The sequence below is a fragment of the Anthonomus grandis genome, chromosome 15 (genome assembly GCF_022605725.1).
Source record: "Anthonomus grandis grandis chromosome 15, icAntGran1.3, whole genome shotgun sequence".
Lineage (NCBI taxonomy): Eukaryota > Metazoa > Arthropoda > Insecta > Coleoptera > Curculionidae > Anthonomus > Anthonomus grandis.
In genome coordinates this window covers 7551731-7578342 of record NC_065560.1, presented here as the reverse complement: position 1 = coordinate 7578342, position 26612 = coordinate 7551731, and the positions used below count along the sequence as shown (strand labels likewise).

The 26612-nt window shown below is 31.5% G+C and overlaps 1 protein-coding gene across 2 annotated transcripts in view; it reads right to left on the bottom strand.

Annotated features, from left to right (window-relative positions):
• The window catches only part of LOC126745245 (insulin-like growth factor 2 mRNA-binding protein 1), a 130797-nt gene extending 104502 nt beyond the window's left edge, over positions 1 to 26295 (bottom strand). The window contains exons 1-3 of one of the 2 annotated variants that reach the window (XM_050452997.1): positions 25976 to 26295; positions 25862 to 25922; positions 25762 to 25809 (exon numbers count right to left, since the gene is read on the bottom strand). In XM_050452997.1, the coding sequence (XP_050308954.1) occupies positions 25762 to 25809; positions 25862 to 25922; positions 25976 to 26180 (314 nt within the window). In that variant the 5' untranslated portion in view covers positions 26181 to 26295. Of the gene's footprint in view, positions 1 to 6850; positions 7247 to 25761; positions 25810 to 25861; positions 25923 to 25975 lie in introns of those variants that run through there. The other variant, XM_050452998.1, reaches the window with a different exon arrangement.
• Positions 26296 to 26612: the final 317 nt, after the last annotated feature.

Sequence of the window (26612 nt, the reverse complement as noted above, 5' to 3'; positions counted from 1 at the left end):
TTTATGTAAAAAAAAACAAACGTTGCTTTGACTGGAAGTTGTGGCTACATGTGTTCAATACAAGATCATAAATATTAATAAATAAATCATTTAATACATCATCATTTACTTATACTGTAATAAAATTAACAGAGCAACATTGACATGTTCATCATTAAGCGTTCTTAGAGGAAATTACGCGAAAGGAAAGAAAATCGACTAAAATTAGACCTGACATTAGAGATTGATTTGGGTTTGAATATTAAAGTGTGGATAGATATTACCTTTAGTTTTGGCAATTTTAGGTCCCATTTAAGCAATTATACTGAGGACTAAATTTTTATCACTATTTGAATTCAATTTATAAGGTCCTTTAAAAAAAATTTGAAAAGTTTTTTCTTGATTTACATTATACATGGTAATTTTTTTGAATAATGCGACAAAATTCAGAGACATAATATTTGGATAAAATTAAGCAAATAAACATATATCCTAAATGTTTCTTTTTGAATTACAAGGAATTGACAAATGTTTCAGAAAAACCAAATTTCATTAAATTTCAGGTGTCGTCAGAACATAGCTTTTGGATATTTCTTCCCTATAAATAAAGTTCAAACCCCAAATACTTGGAATAAGAAATCCAGGCATTAATGTGATTTTAAAACATGGTTTCTGGACATATAAATAGAATTCAATCCTCAGTTGCCTGGAATAAAAAAATCATTTATTCCAGGCAGTCATTTCCAGGCATATTCATGCTATAAATTAAAGTTTAAGTAGCTATTCTTTTCTTCCCTAATAATTTTGTATTAAAACTTGTAATGATAAACATTTCTATACTTGTTAGTGTTCATATGGGGTGCTTAACACCATGGGAGTATAACTAATTTACCTTCTAACTATTTAACATCATTTCAAATAATTAAAACCAGATACATTAAAAAACCCTTTATTTTCTCTTATCTGTTAAAGAAATAAGTAAATCGGTCTAAGTTTTGCTTTGATTCATAATATAGTTGGACCTGTAGTAGAACTTATTATGGCTAAACGAATATCTAAAAAAAGCTGAAAAATTAAGATGAGTGAGAGAAAAATGCTTAGCTGGGACTCTATTATGACGTGACAGATGAGAGTTAGTAAACATGGAGCATTATATGGTAGAATAACGCGTCCTGATTGCCAAAAATTATTATCAAAATGGTGAAAGTTTAATTGCCATTATTCGTATAGTGCGTCCAATGTTTGATCGAAATAATGTTTTTTATTCAATACTGTGAAAAAAAAATAATCAAAAAATTTGAAAGTATTTGTTGGGTTGGGTTGGGTTGGCCTGCAACAGAAATTCAAACAATTACCCATACTAAAGAGTAAAACATGAGTGGTTCCCACCGTTATTAATTGTAAATGGAAAAACATGCAAAAAAAACTCTTCATTGCTATAGAAAGCATTTTGCAACAGAAAGTTTCTAAAAATATTGCTATAACGACAAATGACTCCTCTGCAATCTCAAGAAATCAATTCTAACTTTAAAACCCCGCCTAGTGGTGCAGTTATGGTAATGATTGTTTATAGTATATCGAGCAACATTCCTGTAAGCAAAGAGAGCGCACTCAAAAAAAACACCTCAAAGGTACCATAAGCACCCCAACATTAGCAAAACTTCTCCTAGCATCCTCATGGTACACCAATCCTGCAATAATCCAAGACGTCCTGATTATGACATACAGTCATACGAACTGTTTAATTTTAATTTAGGGACAATCTATTAATCATGAAATAGCCTCCTTCTCTACTGACTCCATCGATTCCTCAAAGTATTGAGCCAGGGTAGTCATCAGCAAACAAGTCAGATGCAAAAAAGGCATATTTAACATCGATAATGTAAATCAAAAACATGAGAGGCCCCCGTACCGACCCCTGAAAAACAATATCGGATGTTTCTTCTTTGTTTATTATTTACTCTGTAGGTAACTCTGCATTAGATTTAAGTAAACTCTATTTACACCATAGAATCCTAGTTTTTTTTCTAGGAACTGATGGGAAGCACAGTGGAATGCCTTCAAAAGATCACAAAGGCGAGGGTTGTTAATCTATTGGCATAAAAGTCATATTTACAAATGGAGAAGAGACCATTTGCTTCAAAATACCTGTACAGTTAGTTTTTCTATATGTGGTCATACATCTTTAAAATAGTGAGTCAAAAAACTTTGATGATTTTTGTAATTAATATTGTTTGAAATTTATTGAAGTATTTTTGTGAATTCCTTTTAAATATTTCTTGCGAGATGTTTTTGTTTTAATCACATTTTTACTTCCTCCACTTTCTTATCCTATGTTGGAGTAGACTGTTCCAGGCTTTAAGGGTAAGAACTTTAAAGCTATAAGCTTTTAAGCTTTAAATGTTATTTTATCCTAACGGTTTTCGATCTAGCTGAGATCTAAATCATATTTGCAACTGCCAATGCTACCTCAAAAATAGAACTCTATTACATGTTAATATCTGATTGAGAAAGAATAAAATTCTGCAACCAATAAAGAGAAAAATGGAATAAATATACGATTTATATTTTCTAGAAATTGGGTAAACATCCGTCCTATTATCAAATCAAATATTTTCACATTATATACCAGAAAATATCTCTTAGAATCAATGTTTGGCGCCCAACATGGAACCAAGCGTGTAACATACACGTAGTAGATATACATGTCAGTGGTATTTCTGTAGGTTGAACCACAGCGATTTAAAATTTCTTGGCGCCTAACATAATTACAATTTTTATTGTTATTATTTGGTAGTGTCAGCCACAGGTCAGATGCAAAAGAGGCATATTTAATTATTGTAAATCAATACCAAGAGAGGCTCCAGTACTAATCTCTGATGAACTCCATGATCCACACCAACAATATCTGATGTTTCATTATTTTGTACTGGCTGCTGTCTGTCAGGAAGCTCTGGAAATACATTGAAGCTAATTCTATTTATCAATACAAGCCAGCGAGAGTTGCTAAACTTTTGGCTCGGAAGCTATATTAACAAATGACAAAGAGACCATTTTCCTCAAAAGCTAAGCAAGCAACTCCATTTACAGCATAGGATCGTAGTTTGTCCACCAGGATCTGATGGGAAATATAGTCAAATGCCTTCGAGAGATCACAAAATTTGCCGCAGTGTCATGCTCCTTCTTCGAGGCACTACTTAGATACTTCAATACATCCACCAAGGCGAGGATTGTTGTTGTTGTTGATCTTTTGTCTTGGAAACCATATTGATAAGGGCAAGACGGCATTTTCCTTAAAGAAGCTGTACAGTTAATTTCTCAATATCTGCTCATTGATCTGCGCAAGAGAGGAAGTTAATAAAATGGTTCTGTAATTGCCTGGATTAGACCTTGCGTCCTTTTTCAATATCCTTTTTTGGTTTTTTAAAAGTACTCCTATTAGCTTTTGAGATATTGGGTTTTAAAGTAAGGGCTCACTTTTTTTTAAGCCGTTGCCTAATAGGGCCGGTAATTACAAAATTATTGATTTTACTGTTAAACCAAAATAGTTCAGATCTAGACAATAACTTTATAGAATATTGTGTTTCGTGTGTTCAGGGAATATGCTCATTAGTTTTTAAGAGATTGAGATTTAATAGACTCAATGTCTGGAAGTAAAGTTTAGTTACACAGAACGAATAAATGCCTGATCTACATAATACAGTATCCTTAAGAAACTTCAATATATTCTTAGAAATGTTTTGCTTGCATTAAATTTTTGATAATAGTAATCTGTTGTAATAATCTGTGTAAGTGCTCAGGTTTTGTTACTATTCTTGGAATAAAATGCCTACGAAACCTTTTGCAGAGATTCTTTGTGATATTAAGTATGGAATATTGTTTCTGCTTTTTGCCTTCATCAGGGCCAAATTTTATAAATATTTTGTCTATTTCTGGGTAACACTCTGTAAGTAAATAAACTCTTTTCTCCTCATTTTGTCTATGGAAGTCTTTGGTGATTGTTCTTGACTTACCACTATTTAAAGGATCGAGCAGCACAACATAATCATCTATTGTCGAGGAATCTATCGTTATCCTTTCCAAAATTAAAAAAGGACTAGAGTTAGTTGCTAGTACTATTTTTGGCTTAAACTGAAAATATTCTTTAAAGTTAAAGCAAAACTATAAAGAAATAAAGGAGAGAGAAACGCTACTGAAAGAACCTCCAAAGTAGAACTCTATTACATGTCAATATTTAATTGAGGAAGTTGGGTTTAATTGAAAACAAATAACATCTTACCTAGATTCAAGTTCTTTGTCTTCAAACCCCTAATGCTTAAAGTGTTTGAAGCTAAGGATGGAATTAATTAATGGAATTCTTTTTGACTTATTACTATTTAATACTTCTAGCAGCTCAACATAATCGTCTTTTGTCAGGGAATCTGTGCTTAATCCTTTTAAAGTTATAATAAATTTAAACAAAGACTAGGGCTAGATGCCAGTACAGATTTTGATTAGTTCTTTAATATGTTATATTAGCGAGTTCTAAGCCACTACGGTTATTTTAATATTTTTCTAAAAAATCTTAGCCTCTGTAACTGCTGCTTCTAAGGTAAAAACAGAACACGTTGGAGAAAAACGAAAAATCAAAAGGATACTTTAACAGCGAAAACACTACGGAAGCACTCATCGAGGAACCTCTGTGTGTCTTCAACATCAACTGAGTAATATAAAGCAAGATCTTTTTAGCTTAAAAATTCTAGTATAAGAGCTGCAAATAGGTGAGATTATTGATATAAAAAATCTTCCAAAAATTAAAGAGAAGAAGATATGGTTGAAGAAAAAAGAAATAAATCTTAGATTTACTGGTGAATTAGAAGAAAAAAAGTGAATTGAACAAAAGAAATAAGAGAGAGAGAGAGATGAAAAAGTGCTATGAATTATCTTAAAATGTTTTGATAATACCTACGTCAATAATGATACCTTAGGAATTCTGTATTACTATAGACCAATTTATACGAAATCTAATATCTGACCTCATAGCTCTAGTAAAACAACTGACATTTACAGGAGTGACTACGGAAATTTCCATTAAGCCTAGCGGGTTTATCACTCATTTTAGCGATAGACTATAAAGAGTTGAAACTTTGGCGCCCAACATAAAATAAAGGCAACGACCAAAGGAAAGGTTTTGAAGTCATCGCCATCCGGTGATAAGTTAAATCGGAGTTTTCGTTAAACTATAAATTGTCTTATATGCTCCTTAAATTTGGATAATATTTTACAAAATATTCAATTCTGTTATTTTTATTTCCTCGTCTCATATGTATATATATTTCTTGGTTATAAAAATTAAAACTTTTTAATGACATTGAAAAACTGTAGACATTTTGGCGCCCAACAAAAACTAACAATAAAGATTCTAAAGTCGGCGTCATTGTGGTTCTTCACTGATTATCGGGATGAGATTTTCACTTATTTGTGGTACGAAATCCTTGTGGCTTGAATATAATCTTGAACTTTGAAAACTATATTTAAAGGCAATAATTTAACCTCTAGTTTTATCTAATAAACTGTTTGGCCTAATATTCAATATTGCCTAATGAAACCATTCGATCAGTTTTCAACTGAACACAGCGAAGTGTGATGCGTCCATATTTAGCAGGGAGAGGGCGGAAAGTATTGATTTTCCGCACGAGGAGCGCGTGGTCTCAATCTCTTGAGTCCGGTGTTTATACGCACTATCCCCTCGCCCCACCCTTTCCAAGGACGCTTCACGGGAAATGGAGGGAACTTAGGAAAATAAGCTTGTAAAGACTTGATTTGTTTTTATTAAAGTAAAAGTTTTCAACTTCTGTTTGCTGCTGTAGTAAAAAGTTACATTGTAGAGTAAATTCTTCTATGTAGGTCACAGAAGTAAGGAAACTGATTCCAAGGCTGGATAAGAGTTTTTCTAAGCAACAAAATATAGTATAGACAAACTCGGTAGTGTAATTTCTTTCCAAGCAATTTTTTTCAGTGTACCTCCCTCACAATTCTAGGAACTAAGTCCCCGACCCAACCACTGTATATTTAGGTTCAAACTGTATCGTTAGCCTGGTTATATTGCCATGGGTAAACAACATCCATACATTCTAAGGGCGGTATTTTAGAGTTGGTACTAGAAGCAGGTACCAAATTTTTGGAATTTGTTGAGATATTTTTGTGTATTTCTTTTAAATATTTCCTGGAAGGTGTTTTAAGTAGATTTTAGCTTGTAAACTCAAAAAGATATTTTCTAGGCATTAAAGATAAGAACCATAAAGACATAGCTCTTAAAATTTAAAATTATCTTATCTTAATGATATTTGATATAGCTCAGATCTGGTTAGTGAATGACATTTGCAACTGCTAATGGTACCTGAAATGGTTATTAATATTTTATTGAAAACAAATTAAATTCTGCAACCAAAAAAGAGAAAAACGGAGTAAATTAACAAAGTAAACATTCTAGATTGAGCAACTGTCTTTTCAATGACTAAAGCAAATATTTTCATATTACATAGCATAAAAATTGGTTGTTCAATTTTTAATCTTAAAATGAACGTTTGGCGCCCAACTTTGAACCAATCTTACAACATACATGTGGTAGAAATCAATATTTACGGATCTAACCCACGCCGATTTAAAATTATTTGGCGCCCAACATAGTGACAATTATTGTTGATATATACAAGATATGACAATCTCTAGTCCTAATTGGTACTTCGAAGCGTCTACAAGAATAATTTGAAGCCAGAAAATAAAAATTACATAAAGTTGTTAAATATATATAACACGAGGAAATCATTCATATTCAATTAATGATCATCTTCTTACTTGATCATTAAAACCAAAACAAATAATATCTTACCTAGGTTCGGGTTCTTCGGCTTCAAACACCTGATGCTCATCGTCATCACCGCTTCCTCTCTGCTCCTGGTACTTCTCCATAGTTCCCACAATATCAATAATATCCAAAAAAAAATAGTATATAAAAGCGACGCACAAACGTACACGCACCAATTAGACAGAGATAGACTAGACGCTATCTACCGGTAAACATTCATAAAGACCCAGAGAAGGACGGCAGCAGTTGTTTTGTTTGTTGTTGACGCACTTGGAAAATGAAAAAAAATGCCGGAGGTTCTTTTTCTATGAATAAATGGAGAAAAGGGGGTTCCGGAAAAAGGGGATTAGCACTACTCGAGCGAACCAAAAAGAATTCCTTCGTCGGAAAAGTTGGGTAGCATGTCACGCTAGCGGCGAGGGCTCACCACGACTGGTAAAACAGTTGATGTTGGCGTGTGTGGCGTGCGAGCGATGGCGGAGATGCGTGCGCACCCCACAGCCACGCCCCCCCCTTGCTACGGTGGTGTTGTTGCCCTTCGGAGCGACCCTTCCTGTCCCTTTGCGCCCCTCATCCCTTCTCTATTAATCGGGGGGGTTACTTACTTTTGCTATCAATGCTAGTGCTAGTCGAAGGTGATGTAAAAGTATTCTTTTTCAGTTTGATGACATTGGGCAGTTAAGGGCTTAAATTTAAAGAAAAAACACCAGTGGGTATTGATTAGTGCGGCTTTTAAATCTGTTTAAATTATGTGGTTTATTTGCTACTTTATTAAGGCTTGTGTCGTAATATATTGCTTTCTAGTAAATTGTTCTTCAGTTGCGATTTATCAAGTAAATGTGAATTAAATTTCGCATATTTTAGAACAGAATGCAAGATTAAATCCTTTAATTCGTATACTAATATTTCTGTTTTTAAATATTTAAATTTAAACCTTGTGGTGAATGAGAAAGGTTGAAATGTTGGCGCCCAAAATACACTAAAAGGTAATTCTAAAGTCGTGATCAAAGTTATTAAGAAGTACGATCGGATTCTTACTAATGCTTTTCTGAGGCAAATTGAAATATTTTCATATATATTCGCATATATATATCGCTTTATATATTAAAATTGATTGATTAATCTGATTTTAATATTATATCTAGATGTAAGTAATCACAACTCGCTGCTGCCATGAGGACTTATATAAGATAAAAACTCCTTAAATCCTTCTGGTCTTTTAATAATCACGAAATAAACAATTTAGCATCTTTCAAAAAGTAAACAAAAAATTAACCAATTTTAATACTTTGAAAATTAAAAACTCTGTTGTAACAATTTACACCTGTTAAAAGTGATTTACTAAACTCGGTCGAAACTTTGGCGCCCAACATTAACTAAAGGCAAAAGATAAAGACTTCGAAGTCATCGTCATCGCTATTTGGTTCTGTGGTAATTAATCAAATCGGACAAGGTGTCTCATATATAGCCCCTATGCTAGAAAGGGATATAATTTTGTTTACTTAGAGTTACTTAGAGAACTTTTTTAAAATTGATCAATACTTCTGATTCCGGTAATATGCCACTTTGCTCAAAGGTGAAGATAGACAGTCAACTGCTGCAGCTAAGACATAAAAAAAAACCCAAAATGTTTTAAAATCTAATTTTAAACACTTAAAAAATTAAATTTTGTTATTTATTAGACTTTTATATTTATTTTTTTTTGTTATTAATATTATATATCTAAAATCTTCGTAACTCTAGTTGTCATTGATTGTAAAAAACGAGATGGGCTTTTTATATTTATCAAGGATCAATACGTTTGATTTCGATACTATGTCAATTTGTTGAAACCTTCATAGAACATGGATAGAAAATATTCTTGACGTACAAAGTCTTATATAGTATTAAGGTTCTTTTATTTCTTACTTCTGTAAATACTATTTTCTACAATTGCATTCATAAACAAATTTTAAAATTAAGCGTTTATGAATTGTGGTTTTTTCCTTTCTATCCCAGGGATAGTAAGGAAAGAGTCACTCTAAAATGTCTATAGTGTAAGTGCACTGAACTCTATAAGAACAATATTTATTCAAGGCAATTCCGAACATAGCTGCAAAATTAAATGTAGTAAAAACCTAAAGATTTAAATTTTACCTGCTATTTTTGAAAACGATCACTGTGTTGGCGCCCAACATTAACTAAAGATTGTGGTCCTCATTTTGAAGAATTAAGATAAGATGTGGGGTATCTTTAAGATAGACCATATGCTTTTTTTTTAAAAATATTTGTGGCAATTTACAAGAAATAAATCAATTTTAATCCTTTAAAAATAAAGAGCTTTAATCTTAATATTTAAAACTATTAAAAATGGTGGAACACTGAAAAATGGTCAAAATTTTGGCGCCCAACATAAACTAAACGCAAGGGCTAAAAATTTTGAAGTCACCGTTATCGTTATCTAGTTCTTCGATGATTATTTTAATTGAATTTTAATTTAATATATAAGCTGTTGTAAAATGTGATATTGTAAATTTCTATGTTCGAATGACTATGGAATTCGATTCAGTATAATAAATTAATACAAAAAGGACATTTGTTTCTTAGGTTTGTTTTAAAGTAGATCGATACTTTTGATTTCGTTCATATGTCAATTTGTTGAACCTCTCCAGAAGTCAAAAGTGTGCTGCTTTATACAAATAGAACAACGAGCAAACTAACCCGTATTAGTTTTAAGAAATATTCAATTCTGTTATTTACTCGCCTATAATATATACGTTTTTTCCTTATCAATATTTAAAAACTTTAACACGAAATATCGGAAACAGTAGAAATTTTGGCGCCCAACAAAAATTAAACGTAAAAAGTCGTCGTCATTGGGGTTCGTAACTGATTGTAAGAAACGAGATGGAATGTTCACTTATGCATTGATTGTTTTAATTGTTATAAATGAAGAAAAAATACTTATTTTGTGATTATTTTATTCATTGTTTCACCTTCTATTTTTATATTATAAATTGATACAACGATACATCTGATACCATATTAATTTGTTAAAAGGTAAACTCTTAAAATAGCCCTTTAGCAATTAAGTTACTTTTATTTTTTATGTGTTTTAGTACAATTTTGTGCATTTGCAATATTAAAGAATTCTTAAAAGAAAGTGTTTAATAAATGGGTCTCTTCCTTTTTTAACCTAGAGATAGCAAGAAAACATGTGTTGATTTCTTTTGCCTGGTTCTTTTTCTTGGAACTACGATCCAATGGACAGTAGCTACAAAAATGTGGTTCATCGTTTTAAGTTGGTTTGACTTCTCAAGAAAATTAACCTTTAAAGATGATCTCAGATATCAGTGAAAAATTAAATCAAAAAAGGGAGATTTTATGCACTGCTGTCTTTATGGCATTTGACCACGTACGAAAACTAACTTTTCAACAGATTTTGCACCGAGAAATAAACTGCGGGATAAATTGACATTTTATTGACTTTTTGGCCTGAATCTTCTTTATAGAGCCACGAACTATGAACCATTTAAAAATCTTAAAAACAATAGAAATTTTGGCGCTCAACAAAAACTAAAAGTAGTAGTTTTTCGCTGATTAGAAGAAACACAAATGAGATGGGATTTTCAATTAGAGATGATTTGTCTTAAGTACTTATATTGTTTGGTTTCGATTATAGAACACATATTAAAAATTAAGAAAAATCCTTGTTTATTCCCCAGTATCCTATCTTTAAGGTCTTTGAACTTTTCATATTTAAAATGGTTTATACATCTGATTTTGATACTCTTGAAATGGAGTCTCCTCCTTTGTAACCCGAGGATAGCAAGGGAACAGTCGCTTTAAGATAACTTTTCAAGGCAATTCAGAACGTAAATGTAAAATTAGATATAGTTGAAACCCCAAAAAATTAAGATTTTACCCACTTTTTTAACCCAATCTTTTCTCAAAACCACGATTCATGGATGATCACTATAAATCAATATTAAAACCTATTCTTCGTTGACTAATATTTACGTTTTTAGTTATTAAAATTTAAACTTTATGATGAATGAAAACGGTCAAAGTGTTGGCGCCCAGCATTAATTAAAAGCAGTTTGACGTGGTCTTTAAGAAGTAAGATGAGATTTTTATAATGTTGGGTATCTTAAAGATCCGCCATATGCTTTTGCGATTCGAAAGGAAAAATGCAGCGTTTTTCAAAATTCATATGTAGACAATACATAAAAAGTAAACCAATTTTAATCCTTTAAAAATGAAGAGCTTTAGTCTTAATAATTAATCCTACTAAAAGGGATACACCGAAAACAGTAGGACCTTTGGTGCCCAACATAAACTAAGGCAAGGGCTAAAAATGTTTAAGTCACCGTCATCGTTATTTGGTTCTCCGATAATTATTTTAATTGGATTTTTATTTAATTTATAAACTGTCGTAAATTTGCCTTCTATGCTTGAATAACTGGAATTCGATTCAGTGTAATAAATTACTTCAACAAAAAAGAACAAAAGGGACATTTGTTTTTTCATATGCTAATTGGTTGAAAGGTGTTGCTCAGTAAAGTATGCGGCTGCGGCTAAGACATAAAACAGTCCCAAAACTTTTTAGAATCTAATTTTAATCCCTTGTAAAAATTTTACTTAAAAGACCAACCCAGAAAATGCATTGTTATATTAATAATCATCTTACTTTGATATTTGGTATAATTTGTGTGGATTTTCAATTTAATATTTGTAAATCAAATAACCAACCTTTTCACATATTGGAGGACTGTGACACGAATAGATAACTTAAGCAAAGGTTTTCCATTCTGATGAATTGATTTTCATGGCAATTAGGAATAAATTTAAAAGCACGGTCATTTTCAATTTTTAATTAAGGATACCTCAAATAGGATGAGCTGGAAAAAGTGTTTAATAAATGGAGTCTTCTGGTCTTTCTGAGGCAAATAATCGAAATCACGGGATCAATATCAACTCCGCCAACCACAACCTTTTCGAAGAGTGAGTTACAATAAACGGGATAATGTATTAGAAATAATATTTTACGAACCTTTTCAATGGGCTAAGTCGAACGTATGATGTATCTTATGTTAATACTATGAGTAGTAATTTTAAGAAATTTAATCGTGTTATTTACTCCTCTATAATATATATGTTTTCGGTTATCACTATTTAAAACTTTTAAACATGACATATTGAAAATAATAGAAATTGTGGCGCCCAACAAAATTTAAAAGTAATGATTCTAAAGTCATCATTGTGGATCATAACTAATGGTAAGAAACGACTTGAGATTTTCACTTATACATCGATGCTGAGAAACATATTATAGATGAAAAAATTACATATTTTTGCATTTTTCCATTTTTTTTAAATCTTTAGCTTTATATGCTTAAAATAAACCAATACTTCTAATATTGATACTACGTCAATTTGATTCAAGGTTAGACATAGACATAAAATACTGTTGAAGTAACGTTTTATGTAGTACTTAAGTTATTTTTATTTTTGCCTTGTATAGTAAATACTATTTTGTGCAATTACATCAATAAAGAATCATTAATAAGGGAACATGCGTTTTAAAGGCGTTGATTTTTTGGTTTGGTTTTTCTTCTCAGAACACCGATCCAATGGACAGTCGAAAAACGACTGTAGTGGGCCTAACTGTGAAAGAAAAATAATCACTCTTTAGAGAAATTCAGAACGTAAATAAGAAATAAGATGCAGTAGAAACCCTATAATACCTTTTTTGGCCGAAATCTCATTCTCAGAGCCACGAATCATGGACGATTGCTAAAGAATTTTGTTTATCGTTTCTAGTGAGTTTGACTTCGTAAGAAAATAGGCAACCTCATATGCCACTAAGCAATTAAATGCAGTAGAAATCCAAAAACAAAGAGAGATTCTATCTACTTTTTGTCATGACTCTATAGTCAGGTTCACGAATCATGGATGATCACTATAAAATATTGTTCATTATCTCTATAGAGTTTTTAACTTAAAAAAAATATAACTTTGTTATTAAAGTTTAAGCCTGTTAATGTTAATACATCGAAAATGGACACCAACTAAAGGCAACAGCCAAAGATTTGCAGGTTATCGTCATCGTTACTTGATTCTTTGGTGATAAGTTAAATCGGATTTTTAGTTAAAATATAAGGCATTTTATATTTAGCCCAAATGCTCTTGAAATTTTAATTTGGTAAAACAACAAGAAAAATCAAGAAAAAATAAATCGGTTTGTTTAGGTTATTTAGGAACTTTATTTAAAATGGATCGATACTTATACCAATTTGCTGAGAGGTGTAAATAAAAACAATGAACTGCTGCCACTAGGACATAAAATATTCCCAAATTTTAATTCTTTGTCAAAATAGATTTTTTTGTTTGAAATATTGGCGCCCAACATAAGCCCAAATCTTGAACGCATAGTTTATTTTGTCCCACTTGAAATCAAAATAAATAGGCCACTTTTATTTATAATTAATAATTGCAGAAATAGAGTGTATCAATTAGGTCTCGAGAATCATCACTTAATACTCCACAGAATAAAGAAAATGTTTGGATTGTTTTTCTTATTAATAAATTACATAACATGCATCTAATAATTACTTACAGAAACTAGTGAAAGGTAGTAAAGGTGTAAATGTCAATTTATTGTCAGTGAAATATATTAAAATTTTGTTTTATATAATTAAATTAATTTCATTTAAAGAAATAAATTGATACTTTTTATTTTATTTTATCTTGGATTGTATTGTAACAGGTGTATGGGCTCTTAAATTTTATTATGTTTGCTTAATTCTATGTAGATTCTGTCTATCTAAATTATATACAAGAAACATCCATTGTTTCTATGTGAATACTTTTTTAAATTCTACAGAAAATACTATTTTAATATATTTTTACCTACGTTCATTCCATTTCTCGTAATTCGTAGCTAGAACTATGCTAACTAATGTTTTGTCTCTGCTAGTAATTATTATAAATAAGATATTTTTATTTTTACCGTTTAATCAAATTATTTAAGTTAAAAAAACAAATCATAAAATAAATATACAGGGTGTTTGGCGGAGGGTTAGCCAAACTTGGTGGGCATATAGATAGGCTCAGATAGAAGATATTTTCTTAATCAACTTGTGCTCTAAAAGTCTCGGTTTTTTTATATCATTGATTTTGTGTTATTTTCAGGATTTTCAAAAAATTATGCCTTTTGACATCTTTAAATTTTTTCAGCATATTTTTCACGTTTTACATTTGTATTTAGTCTGTAATGTATCCTCAATCTAAAAAAATCAATATCAAGTACAAATAATACCGAAATAATTCGTTTTGAGCTTAAAAAGTTAATACAAGTAGCAAAAAAAGTTATAAAAGGTAACTTTAATTTGACGCAAAAAAAAACTAAAATCTCTCAAGATGTTTAGGTAATTTTAAAAACATCTCCAGTTAATACTCTTTTCAATGATATACGATGTGTAACACAAAGCCGACTAACTTGCCACAATTCATGACTTTAAAGTAAAAAAAAATATTTTTTAAATTTTATGTATTTATTTGAAAATCAGAAATTTTGTTCAACTGCGCTCCCCTGGCTCTTATACATGCCCTACATCGCCGTCGCATTTCTACTGTCGTATTGCGAAGTCGCATCATTCTCTTCTCTGACGGTTAAAAAAGCGGCATTGATTCTTTAAATTGAGTGGTCTAGATTGTCAATTTCCACCTCGTACACGAGTTCTTTCGCACGTCCCCATACGTAAAAATCGAGAGGGGTTAAATCAGGGGACCGTGGAGGACATGCGATGGGGCCTGCTCTTCCGATCCACGAATTGGGAAAAGTATTGTCCAGAAATTCTCTAACGGCGACCCGATAGTGTGCAGGACACCCATCATTGTGAAAGACGTCTTTATTAAATATGGGTATATAAGCCAATAATTGTGGGAGATCATTTTGTAAAAAATGTAAGTAATGGTGCCCGTTGAGGTTTCTCGGCAAGTAGTGTGGACCGATGAGGTGTCTCCCAATCACACCTGTCCAAACATTAACACTGAATCTTGTTTGGAAAGACTTGGCTCTGGTCAAATGCGGATTTACGTTTTTGTTTTCCCAATAATGTAAATTATGTTGGTTAAATATCGCCGCACGTGTAAATGTTGATTCATCTGTCCATAAGATACTTTTTAAAAAGTGTCTATTTTCAACGTCTGCGTGAAGCAAAAAGCGGCAAAATTATACCCGTCACTCAAAGTCGGCTTGTAGAAGACCTAGAATAGAGTATCACGATGCCAGTAAAAATTGCGGAATTAAGTTGTTGATGTAGTATAAAATTACCTTGTACTGGGGTGTAATGGAAAGGATGCCATCCTTCTGCCTTGACAACTGACCATGCTTTCCATGTACAAATGTTTAGATCTGTAGCTACTTTCCTTGTACGCGACTTTCCCTTAATCGACGAAAAGTGTTAGCAAAAGTGTTGTGGTGGGGCACACGCCTATTGGGGTATTGCTCCTCATAAATTCTTTGTGCTTCTCGCGTATTACCATTGGCTCTTTCATAAGCAAAGACAATATCGGCGTATTCTTCGGTAGTGTATGCAGCCATTGTTTTAATAACAATTGTAATTTTGAAATAAATACATAAAATTAAAAAAATATTTTTTTTTACTTTATTGTCCTTTAAAGTCATGAATTGTGGTAAGTTAGTCTGCTTTGTGTTACACATCGTATATCATTGAAAAGAGTATTAACTGGAGATGTTTTTAAAACTACCTGAACATCTTGATAGATTTTAGTTATTTTTCGTCAAGTTCAAGTTACCTTTCATAACTTTTTTTGCTACTTGTATTAACTTTTTGAGCTCAAAACGAATTATTTCCGTATTATTTGTACTTGATATTGATTTTTTTAGATTCAGGATATATTACAGACTAAATACAAATGTAAAAAAATGTGAAAAATATGCTGAAAAAATTTAAAGATGTCAAAAGGCATAATTTTTTGAAAATCCTGAAAATAACACAAAATCAATGATATAAAAAAACCCGAGATTTTTAGAACACAAGTTTATTAAGAAAATATCTTCTATCTGAGCCTATCTATATGCCCACCAAGTTTGGCTAACCCTCCGCCAAACACCCTGCATAATATAATAAAATGGTTCTAAAATATTATAAATTTTGTTACAAAAATAATTTTAAATTTATTAGGTATTATAGAGGAATATATTTTATACGGGGAAATTAAATTTTACTCTTAGAGGCTCAAAGAGTTGTATCGAATACAGGCCGTAATCGAATTTAATTTATGTTTTTTAAATAACTTCAAACTCTTCGACGAAATTTTAACGATTTTTTGACGTCATATTACTGCTTACACAATTGCGCAACTCTGTCTCTATTTAGGTATCTATTTCAGGTTTAAATCATTTAAAATTTATAAACTAATTCTAAAGTTCACTCTGTTAAATAAAAAACAATCAAAAAAATTCCTTTCATCGATACCTCTAGTTTCCAATCATCCAAACAAAATGGCGATTCGTAACCCCCCAAGGTAATCGATGAAAGGAGCAAAAACAACAAAAAAAAACGAACTCTACAATTTTATTGAATAAAAGTAACTTTATTTCCATGTACAGGTATTACAAATTATTGATAAACATAATGGAAAAAACACGTGACAACAGACACTTCGCTTAAGGGAAGGGGGGCACGAAAAGCCATTAGGTTTTCTAGGATGTCTAGCGGTAAGATGCACGCCTAAAAATAAATAAAATTAGAATATTATAAATTATTTTATTGTTATTAATCAGTAATTATCTAAGATTAAACATTTTAATTTTAAATTTCCAGATTTGATAAGTCAGTAATTATAATTAAATTCATTATTTATACTATTTTCTTAAAATGTTATCCATTAAATTGTACCTGTGTTCAAAAACTGATATACGACATACGAAAAAATAGTGTTTGTTTGGTAATTTACGTTTAATAAACAAGAAACCATATAATTGATTTTACATGAAAAAGAGAAAAAACAATGCAAAAGATATATGACATTTTATTTTCGTCACAGTCTTTTATCTCTTTCATTTATCTTGGTTATATAATAATTCTATTGAAATCCAAATTTTTTATTTGATAATATTTAAATATTTTGTATTCACATAATTCCTAATCCCTAATTCCTAATTCCTAATTCCCTGACTCAGTGGAAACTTTTTAATTACAATAGGCAATCTGTCGAAAAACTTGGACCAAGGTAACAAGTTCTTTTAAAGCGACAGAAATCTGAGGGCAGACTTGGTTTGAGTCGATTAACATAGGAATGAAAGTCACAGTGAAAATCATATTTCATGTATTTGATCATCAAATATTTGAGAATATTCACTTAGATTAAGGTCCATTTGATATATTTTATAACTTGCTTTAGAGCTATTAAGCATCTTGCTAACTGATCTGGATCTGGAGTCAAATAAAACTCAGATTTTAAATTGTCAGATTTGGGTTACTCCTAATGTGTCGGTCTATATTAGACCATCCTCAAGGCGATACATTCAATGGCTCATTTTTGAAGATTAAAGAGATCAGAGTCAAATAGTTAACGAATTTCACTTTAAATGCATACTTTTTTTAAATTTTTAATAGACGATTTATTTTCAGATTAAACATAGGCCTAAGAATTCCATCTGGTCGACAGCTAAGTTTAAGAGAAATTAAATTTACAGCTTCAATTATATCCGTAACATTAAACTGGTATTAATACACATTAACACATTTTTGAAAAAGACAATCAGTAGAATAATCTTTTATAGGTTCTAATCTTTTATAACTCCTGATTGCTATTACTCCTGAGTCTACTAGTACCATCAAATTCATCTACTTAGGGAAACAAAAAAAAATCTTCCTTTTTTTAGTAAATACCCAAAAGGTCCTATGGTTTTTATTTATATTAGACTTTATATTATAGTATGTTTATTTTTTTACTTAGACTCTTTTGCTTTTTTGCTTTGCTTTGCATAGTGAACATCAGCTGTCTCAATCCATGATTTTAAGTTGTATTTTTTAAGTACTATTTGTCTAGAGAAGAAGTATAGAGAGAAATGTTTGATTTAACCTTATAAAATAATAATAATAATAATCCGATGGCAATTGCTCAATTAACCATAACTTAACCCAAACCTAAATTGATTATTAAAGGTAAATATTAACAAATTTTTTAACTGAATTAATTTGTTTATTTGTTTATATGTGTTATTCTAATGCAAGTCATACCTTTTTTTAGTTATGTCAAATACTTTTTACATAATATGTCAATGTATCGTTATGTTCAATATAATGTATATATTCAATATATTATGAATAGATATAAGGAATTAATTTAATATTCATGTGATGGGATTTTACACGTAAACTTTGATTTTCTATGTCTATATGTAAACTATGGGAAGACAATGTAGGCAATTAATGACGACAATCGAAGTTAATAACCTAACTTTTAATTTTGACTGTATATTTATCATGACAATATATATTTATTAACGTTGTTTTTTATTAACCACTATCTATTATTTTTAAATGAATTTTGATTTAAATTTAACTGAATTTTTCACGAATTGACTGTTAAAATCTTATTTAGGCAATTCATCGTCTTTCTAAATTTTAACACGTTTTAGGGCCGCAGTGCTGTAGTAACACTTTTCCGGACATGAACCCTATACTCAAATGTTTTCTACTGTTACACTGAAAAAGCTCTAGAAGTTTGATCCTGTATTTCTGAAACAACCTGTGTAACTCCAAAACTGTACGTGACAACAAGTAACACCCAGGAGTTGATGGCTTGCATTTTTCAGTGTGAGTATAATTCAATTTTTAGTATTATATTAATTTAATCTCGTTTTTAGGGGTTGTTCATTTCGATTTTTTTCTGTTGTATATTCGATGTATTTATATTTTTTATCAAGCGCGACTGCTGTGAACTCTAAAAGATCTTCAATTCTCTGAATTTTACTCGATTTTTGATTTTCAAAGGCACACTTGTCAGATCCAAACATCATTTTAATATCGGCAGTGAATGTGGATACAATTTTTAATTAACTTTTAAGTTGATTTTCATTAGCATAAAATTTTAGGTCGTACACTAAATTGCTGACGAGGATTTTCGGGTTTCTAGCAGGTGCCCCTTGGTACTGGCTTCTAACATATTCATTAATAGAGTTAATGCTAGGCAGAACCAAAGGGAGCTCACGCTATCGCCCTGGAAAATTTCTCGTTTTATTTTAACCACTTCCGTTGTATAACTTGTCGATGTTACTCTGAACGCCAGGTAAGTTTCCTATTTTCCCGCAACTTCTGCAAGAATTTTGTAAATGGCCAAAACTTCCCTCAGCCAAGACTGGGGAACAGAGTCAAATGACTTAACGGTAGAGTTTCTTCTCTTCTGACTGGCATTGTTGGTCACTACCGAGTCAATTAGTAGCCATTGTTTGCTGTCCCGGCTTGTGATCTACAGAGTTTATAAATAGTAAAAAAACAAGTTATAGGTCTGTACCTTTTGAGATCGTAGTGTTTGTCATTTTTCGGACGAAGGCAAGTAATTCCCTGGGTGAAGAAATTGGGGATCAATGTGGGGCGTGGATTACTTGGAAAAGCTGCTGTGCGAGGGTGTTGTACATCTGTGTACATTTTTGCCACAAATAGGCTTGGATGTTGTCTATTATGTACATTCTCTATATATATTACACTTCAAACGTCACGTTTTTATTTGTGTCATCCTTTGGCGTTCATGCTTAATTTAATATGCGTTATTATTGTGCTGTTTGATTCGCACCATATGTTGGTCTAGTATTGGTAGGTAGTTTTGTAGCAGTAATAATAGTAGTAGTCCAGTTTTTTTTGCTTATCTGTTTAGCTTAGCGTTAAGAGCAAAATCATTTTATTTTATTTTGACGGATTTACATAGTCTTGTATTAATTTTTTGAGTTTTTTTACTAGGTGGAGAAGTGGACTAAGTAACTCTAAATTTAGCCTATAGCTCTGCGGCTCTTATTTATCTTACCCAGCATTCTCTTTCTTTAGGGCGGGTTGATTTCTTCTTTTGATTCTGTTGACGGCATTTCTTTATTATTATTATTATTATTATTATTATTATTATTATTATTATTAAAATAAATTACGTTCTTTTTCTCCGTTCACTCGATAATACAAACTATTTGCACAATAACCTCATTAGTAGTTGTCTACATTAGAAATTTATTATTAAGTGGCACTTGTGAACTGAAATTTAAATTGCAATGTAATATTCTCATTTCTTAAATTTTATAAAAGAAAAATGGAAATGGCTTTAAAATTCAATTTTTACAAACCCCTTTAATCCAACTCGAAAAAGCTTTTTACAAAAAAAAAAGGTAAAAAATTAACGCAATGGCAACGAAAGCCGCATTTCCCTTTCTATCCAAACAAAAAGTGTGGGAACGCAGACATACCCGGGAGGGGGAGGCGGACCCGTCTATTTTTTTTCCACGATTTTTTGCCGCACGTGAAAATCCAATAACAAACCAGATTTCCAATATAAAATTGCAATTTCGGTAGCTGTATAATTATTCTAGACCCCGCTGTCCCCGCCCTTTTTGTCTGGCATATACGTAGGCTATACATACAAAAAAAAGGAGAGCAAAAAAAAACCCGTTGGCAAAAAGGGCAGCGACGGCCGCTTTTTTTTCTGTCTTTCGTTTTGCCTGATTTTCATTTGTTTTCCGGATAGAGGGAAAATCCGGCTCTCGATTGAAATTTGAATAATTGGCTTGTACGTACGAATATACGCTTCAATGTTCTTTTTTTTGTCCAATATGGCTGAGCAATAGTAAGGACACGGATTTCATAACAAAGAATAGGAGGTGTAAAATTCGTATTAGCTTTTTAGAAAATCCGTGCTCTAATAAAAACAATGTTATTGCTTATTAAGTTCTTAATTTACATATTGAGAAAAAAACAAGCAACCTGGAAATAATTGCTTGTCAATGGCATGGTGGTTATTGTATCCGCTTAGAACATTGAAAGGCTAAAATTGGCATTGCCGTGGATCTATGGGCAGTTTGTTTGCTTGCAACATCTGTAATGCAATGATGCCAAATGCTTGTGTAGAAATGGAAAAAAAAACGCAATTTATAATACCATATAAATTTGTCACTTATTTTGAAGCCGCCAAACAATACTATTCCTCTACTGTTTTCTTTTCACAAAATATAATAAGATACTCTATAAATAAGTCAACATTCAGAGTTAAATAATTGTCCATAATATAACGTCCCTATAGATTAGAGAAAAAAGCAACAACATCGCAACGCCGCTCGATCGTATTGTTGATTTCACCGACACAAGTAATCTTTACCAGTGACGTCGTCAAAAAATATTTACTCTTTTTATGTATTCTTTTAATTTTTAGGGAAATTAGGATATTTTATAATTATTATAGATTTCTTAATAAGTTTTTATTATTCTACGTTTATGACGACGATTGTCCCTTGATGTGATGTTATGACAAAATCGGTATTTACGGGCAAAAAAATCGGCTCAAATCGCCTTTTGCCTATGGTGCGGTACAAACGGCACAAGTTTTTACTATTGCAACAATTCAGAAAAACACGGAAATGACTCAACCTTTTTTCCTTTTTTAACCAAAAACTAAAGAAAAAAGACAGAACTTTACTAATGCCGAATGTAAACACATAGCCGTTTGTCAAGATGACATTTCGCATCAGCTTTTGCCTGCGGTGTTGCCATTTCAAATTTTTCAGAAGCGGTGTCATAAATTAGCATGTCAATAATTTTTTTCTTTGAAGATTTGCGTTTAGAATAACATATATTTATTTCTTTTTTTTAATTTTTAATCCAAAATCTACACTCAGCACTCCCCTTGCCCTTGTTACATATTACATGTTACATTCAAACAAACTTGTTGTTTACTAGTTCCAGCCTTTCAATGTTCTAAAGTCCTGAATCTAACACAATTGTTTCAAAATTACAAATAAAATATAACTATTAGGGTGGGTCGGTTCTCTAGGTTTTTTTATGCCTGTAGTAAAAAAAGTTGCCAAATGGTCCATAATAAATACCAATTTTTTTACCTTTTTTTAAATTTTATTATTTTAACCCCCCGCCCGACCCCTAAAAAAAATTAAAAAAAAATTATATTATTAAAGACTGCTGCTTCAAACAACTAAAAATAGCTTCAAACACACTCACAAAAATTTTTATTCAATTTAAACAACGTTAAAGCGTAACCCTCTCCGCCAGGTAAATTTGTATGGAACGGCCCCTCTCTTCAAAAATTTCGTGAAGAGGCTAATATTAAACTTTTTGATATTTCAAAGTACAAATGTACCGATTTCAACCTGTGTATTTGTGAGAAGTCATACAAAGTTCCAAAAATGGAACAAGCTTTCCTAAACGACCAGAGAACTACACGATTAATGTCTATAGGGCAAGTAGATGAAAAAACAAGTAAAATTTTGCAGCAAAAACAAAAAAGAAAAAGCAGGAACCCCTCGCGTAATATTCTGGAGGACAAAAGTCAACAAAAAATTTCGCGTAATGCATCAGAAAAAAAAATTGAACAAGGCAATCTATCAGATATATCAGTGCAAAGCGAACCAGACTATGATCCAGACTTCGAACCAGAGCCGTCAACTTCTACGGGCATAACCATCGACTTTCCTGCATTAGCAAAAGCAATAGACCGAGCTGGATTATCAAGTAGAAAAGGAGCAATGATCGCCAGTGCAGTTCTGGAAGATGTTGAATTGATATCCAAAACTGATCAATCTTATGTAATAGACAAGTCCAAATTAGATCGACAAAGAAAAAGGCAACGACTTGATTTACAAAAAAATATAATAAAAGATGGTACTAGTCTTCAGCTCTCTATTTTAATGGACGCAAAGATAGAACTCTTCACATTAAAAAACACGGTGAATCGTCGCCTAGGAAAATCATTGTCGAAGAACATATAGTGTTATTAAAGGAACCAGGTAGCGACTATATAGGACACGTAACACCTGAAAATGGTACTGCAAAGAACATAGCAAATATTTAACCGAAAATGAAGTATTAGTTAGCGAGTTAGGTGCGGTTGGCTGCGATGGTACTGTCATTAACACTGGGCCTCACGGTGGTGTTATACATTTATTGGAATTACATCTTAAACGACCTTTGCAATGGCTAATATGTCAACTACATGCAAACGAGTTGCCATTGCGACATTTGGTTCGACGTCTGGACGGAAATACCACAGGACCATTATCATTCTCAGGTTCTATCGGCAAACCTATTAAAACATGTGAGCGATTACCTATCGTGTGCTACGAAACAATCAAAGTTAATTTGCCTGAGGTAAATTTAAAAGAATTAAGTAGCGATCAAAAATATTTAGACGAGATTTGCACTGCCATATATAAGAGAATTAGGGTACAGAAAAATATTAAGTTGCAGGTCGAATGAGAAAAAAATTCCTCTAAAATTTGAATAGGAAGATAAGAAAATTTCAAATTTCCAAGTTCAATTTTGAAGCGGAATCATATATTGATTTAATAAATTGGCAAGAGTGCAAAGTAACGAAGCATCTGTCTGATGAAGAAATTGAAGAATTTATTAAAACTAGCAGCTATCCAGAGGGAGATTTATGGAAGTTACCCTGCCATATGCAGGCTGTTGAAAGATATGTCAAATTAGTGACAGAGGCATCGTCGGCCGTATGTGGGTTTTCTAACAGAGATGGTTGGATACGTACAACGATAGCATCTAGAAGCCAGATGCCAAAGTTTAATACCAAATCAGACTATGAAGTAGGAAATTAGAAATTGCTCATATAGTTGGGTGGATGGGTGGGCAGGGACAGAACTCGATGGGAGCCACCTCCCCGTGGTGAGTTCTGGATTATTTTGTATCTGTTTATATACAAAATAGGCGAAGAGCTGCTCGTAAGTGGAAAAGTTGAAAAATGCTTGATTTTTTTTAGGTTTAAGAGCTGGCGGGGGGCCTAAATATGTCTACAATTTAATATTTTTTTTTTTTGCGTAGTTAGAGGACTATATTACATTATTTTATAGCACAGGCAAATTATTTTCTTTTTATATTTTTTTTTGTATTTTCGGGGAGGGGGGAGTGTTGCGGGGGGTGCAAACGCTGATGATTTTTTTTTAAATTTGTACGAAATTATTTTACCCAATAGCAAGTTTTTAAACCACAGGTCTGTCAAAATTAAAGAAAAAGTATAACAACGACCCACCCTAATAACTATGGATCAATAATTTCAGGCAATTAAACATAAGTCCTGAAATTCGAAAATAAAAATCCTAAAATTTCAGGCAAATGAGACAGTTCAACTACCTGAAATAAAAAAAAAGAGTCTTTTATGACCTTTAAAGACTCATAACTTTTTGTACAACCTTGTATTATATTTTTGTTTATTTTTGTTGTACACCACACAAACAAATTAATCATAAACGGATTTATGTTAAGTCCTTCTATGAAGAAAAGACTGATCTCAAACATTACCAAGAATTCTTTGGACACCTCGCGAGCCATGGTAGTGCCATGGAAACTTTGGAAAATTGGATATAGTGAGTAACTGTGTTTTCTGGATATTAATATAATGAAGATATTAGTTTAACAAGATTCATAAGAACCAAAATAAAGGAATTTGAAGCTTACATAATACATAAAAACTTAGTTGTAATATGCTTGATGAATTATTGTCCTTTACTTCTTTTTTAGTCGCAAAAATATTAATAGTTGTAATACTCCGGCTTTTGTTTTAGAGAGCTTAAGATTTTATGATGTTTGTAATGTTACAAAAAGTGTACAATTGTCGGAAGATTTTAATTTCTCTTTTATACCAGATCACCATTAGATGATTTTAACTATGCAGCATTGAAGCGAGTGACATATTTGACTTTTTTGGTATGATATTGACCATCTTATCTCCAAGTTGTTGAATTGTATTATACGGCAACATTTTTCTTAGTAAATCTTTAGTTGTCTCAGTTTCTCTTGCTTTAGAATTCTCTAATTAATCTTTCTGATCATAGGGCTCAATTAATAAAAGTACAATATTTAAAAAAGAAAAACAGTATTAACGATCCAAATAAGGTTTTGTAATTTGTAATATAGTCCAGTTTAGAGATCAATAAAATTAAGGTCCAATCCTATTTAAAATAGCCGACGTTTCAGAAAAAAAATATTTGCGTCTTCAGGGCGCTAAATTACAATAATAAGTAAGGCAACATAATAAAGTGTTTGTGCAATTTTAACTACATTAAAATTTAATTATAATTGAAATCAAAATATCTAGTAAAACAAATGTTGGACAGATATCTATATTACAAATCAGAAAAATTAAAAAAAAATAGATATGACAATAATGCAAAAAAATAAATAGTTACAATTTAAAATTTTGGACATAAGTCGAAAAATAGATTTAAAATGAACATGTAAACAAAAAACGTTTAGGTACGGGACCTCTGACTGTTTCCATGTATTGTCTTAGGTCTTGAAAAAAATTTTCACGGGTAATTTTGTTTTATTCAAAAACGTAATAATAATAATAATATTATTAAACGTATTTATATAATAATTAATATTTGCCCTATATTCAAATCTGACGTACTCAAAATTCATGACAAGATAGTTGACAAGCGAATAATACAGTTTTGGTTTTGTTAGTAACGAAGCAGTAATGTCAGTATTTAATTTTGTGCTATTTATATCTTCCACCATACCAATAAGATAACCAACAAGTTCAACCGTTCGTAATTATCATGATAAAATTCAATTATCTGTATGTAACTTTAAATTCTTCTAATTTATCTTATTATATTTATTGATAAACCAAAAACCTTAGTTGAACTTTCATTGGGTATTTAATATCATAATTAAAAAAATATTACTGTTACTTACATCCAACCATTTCCTACTTGCTGCATAGGTGGAGTATCAGGAAAACTCCTGGAATTAAATATAACCTTAGATTTTATTGTGAATAGCAAGTAAGACCTACCTTCTCTTTCCAGAAGCTACAGAGGGCTCCACCACTAACAGAGATCCATGAAAATTATAACCTAAAATGCAAATATGTTGATAGTTTTGACATGTTGATGTTAAATTTACTCACCGTTAAGTTTATCAATGGCCTTATCGGCAGAAGACTGGTCCGGACAATCCACGAAAGCATATCCGCCTCGTTTGATCAAAATGTTTGTACACGACAAACTTTGCTCGACGAAAAGTTGACGAATCGAGTTCTCGTTGGTTTCTAATGGTAAATTACCAACGTATAATTTACTCATAGTAATCGGCGGTATTTTTGTAACAGACATGTTAAAAAAATCGCAAAAAATACGGAGAAAATGAATAAAATTGATCTGATTAACGCCACGCACTGACAGATGCTATTTTGACGGACGCGTTACGTTGACATTTTGCGTTTGTTATTTTGATTTCAAAGCAACCTTTGCACTTTATTATTTGCACGTGCTGAAATTAATTTCATTATTTCAATAGGAAATAAGGAAATACGTAAAGTTTGGTTACATTCGAGGATAAACATTGAGATCACGGAAACCGTAGATAAGTAAAAGATAATTAAAATCGATTAATTGGAGGCAAAGTGATAAAATATTTTCTGACTAAAGAAATAATAACGAATAAACGAACATTTATTTTGTTTTGTGCTTTGTACAATTTAGGAGGAATATTTTAGACTCTAAGACTCTTTTGCTAAATCTCTGCATTGGTCTTTGAATTACATG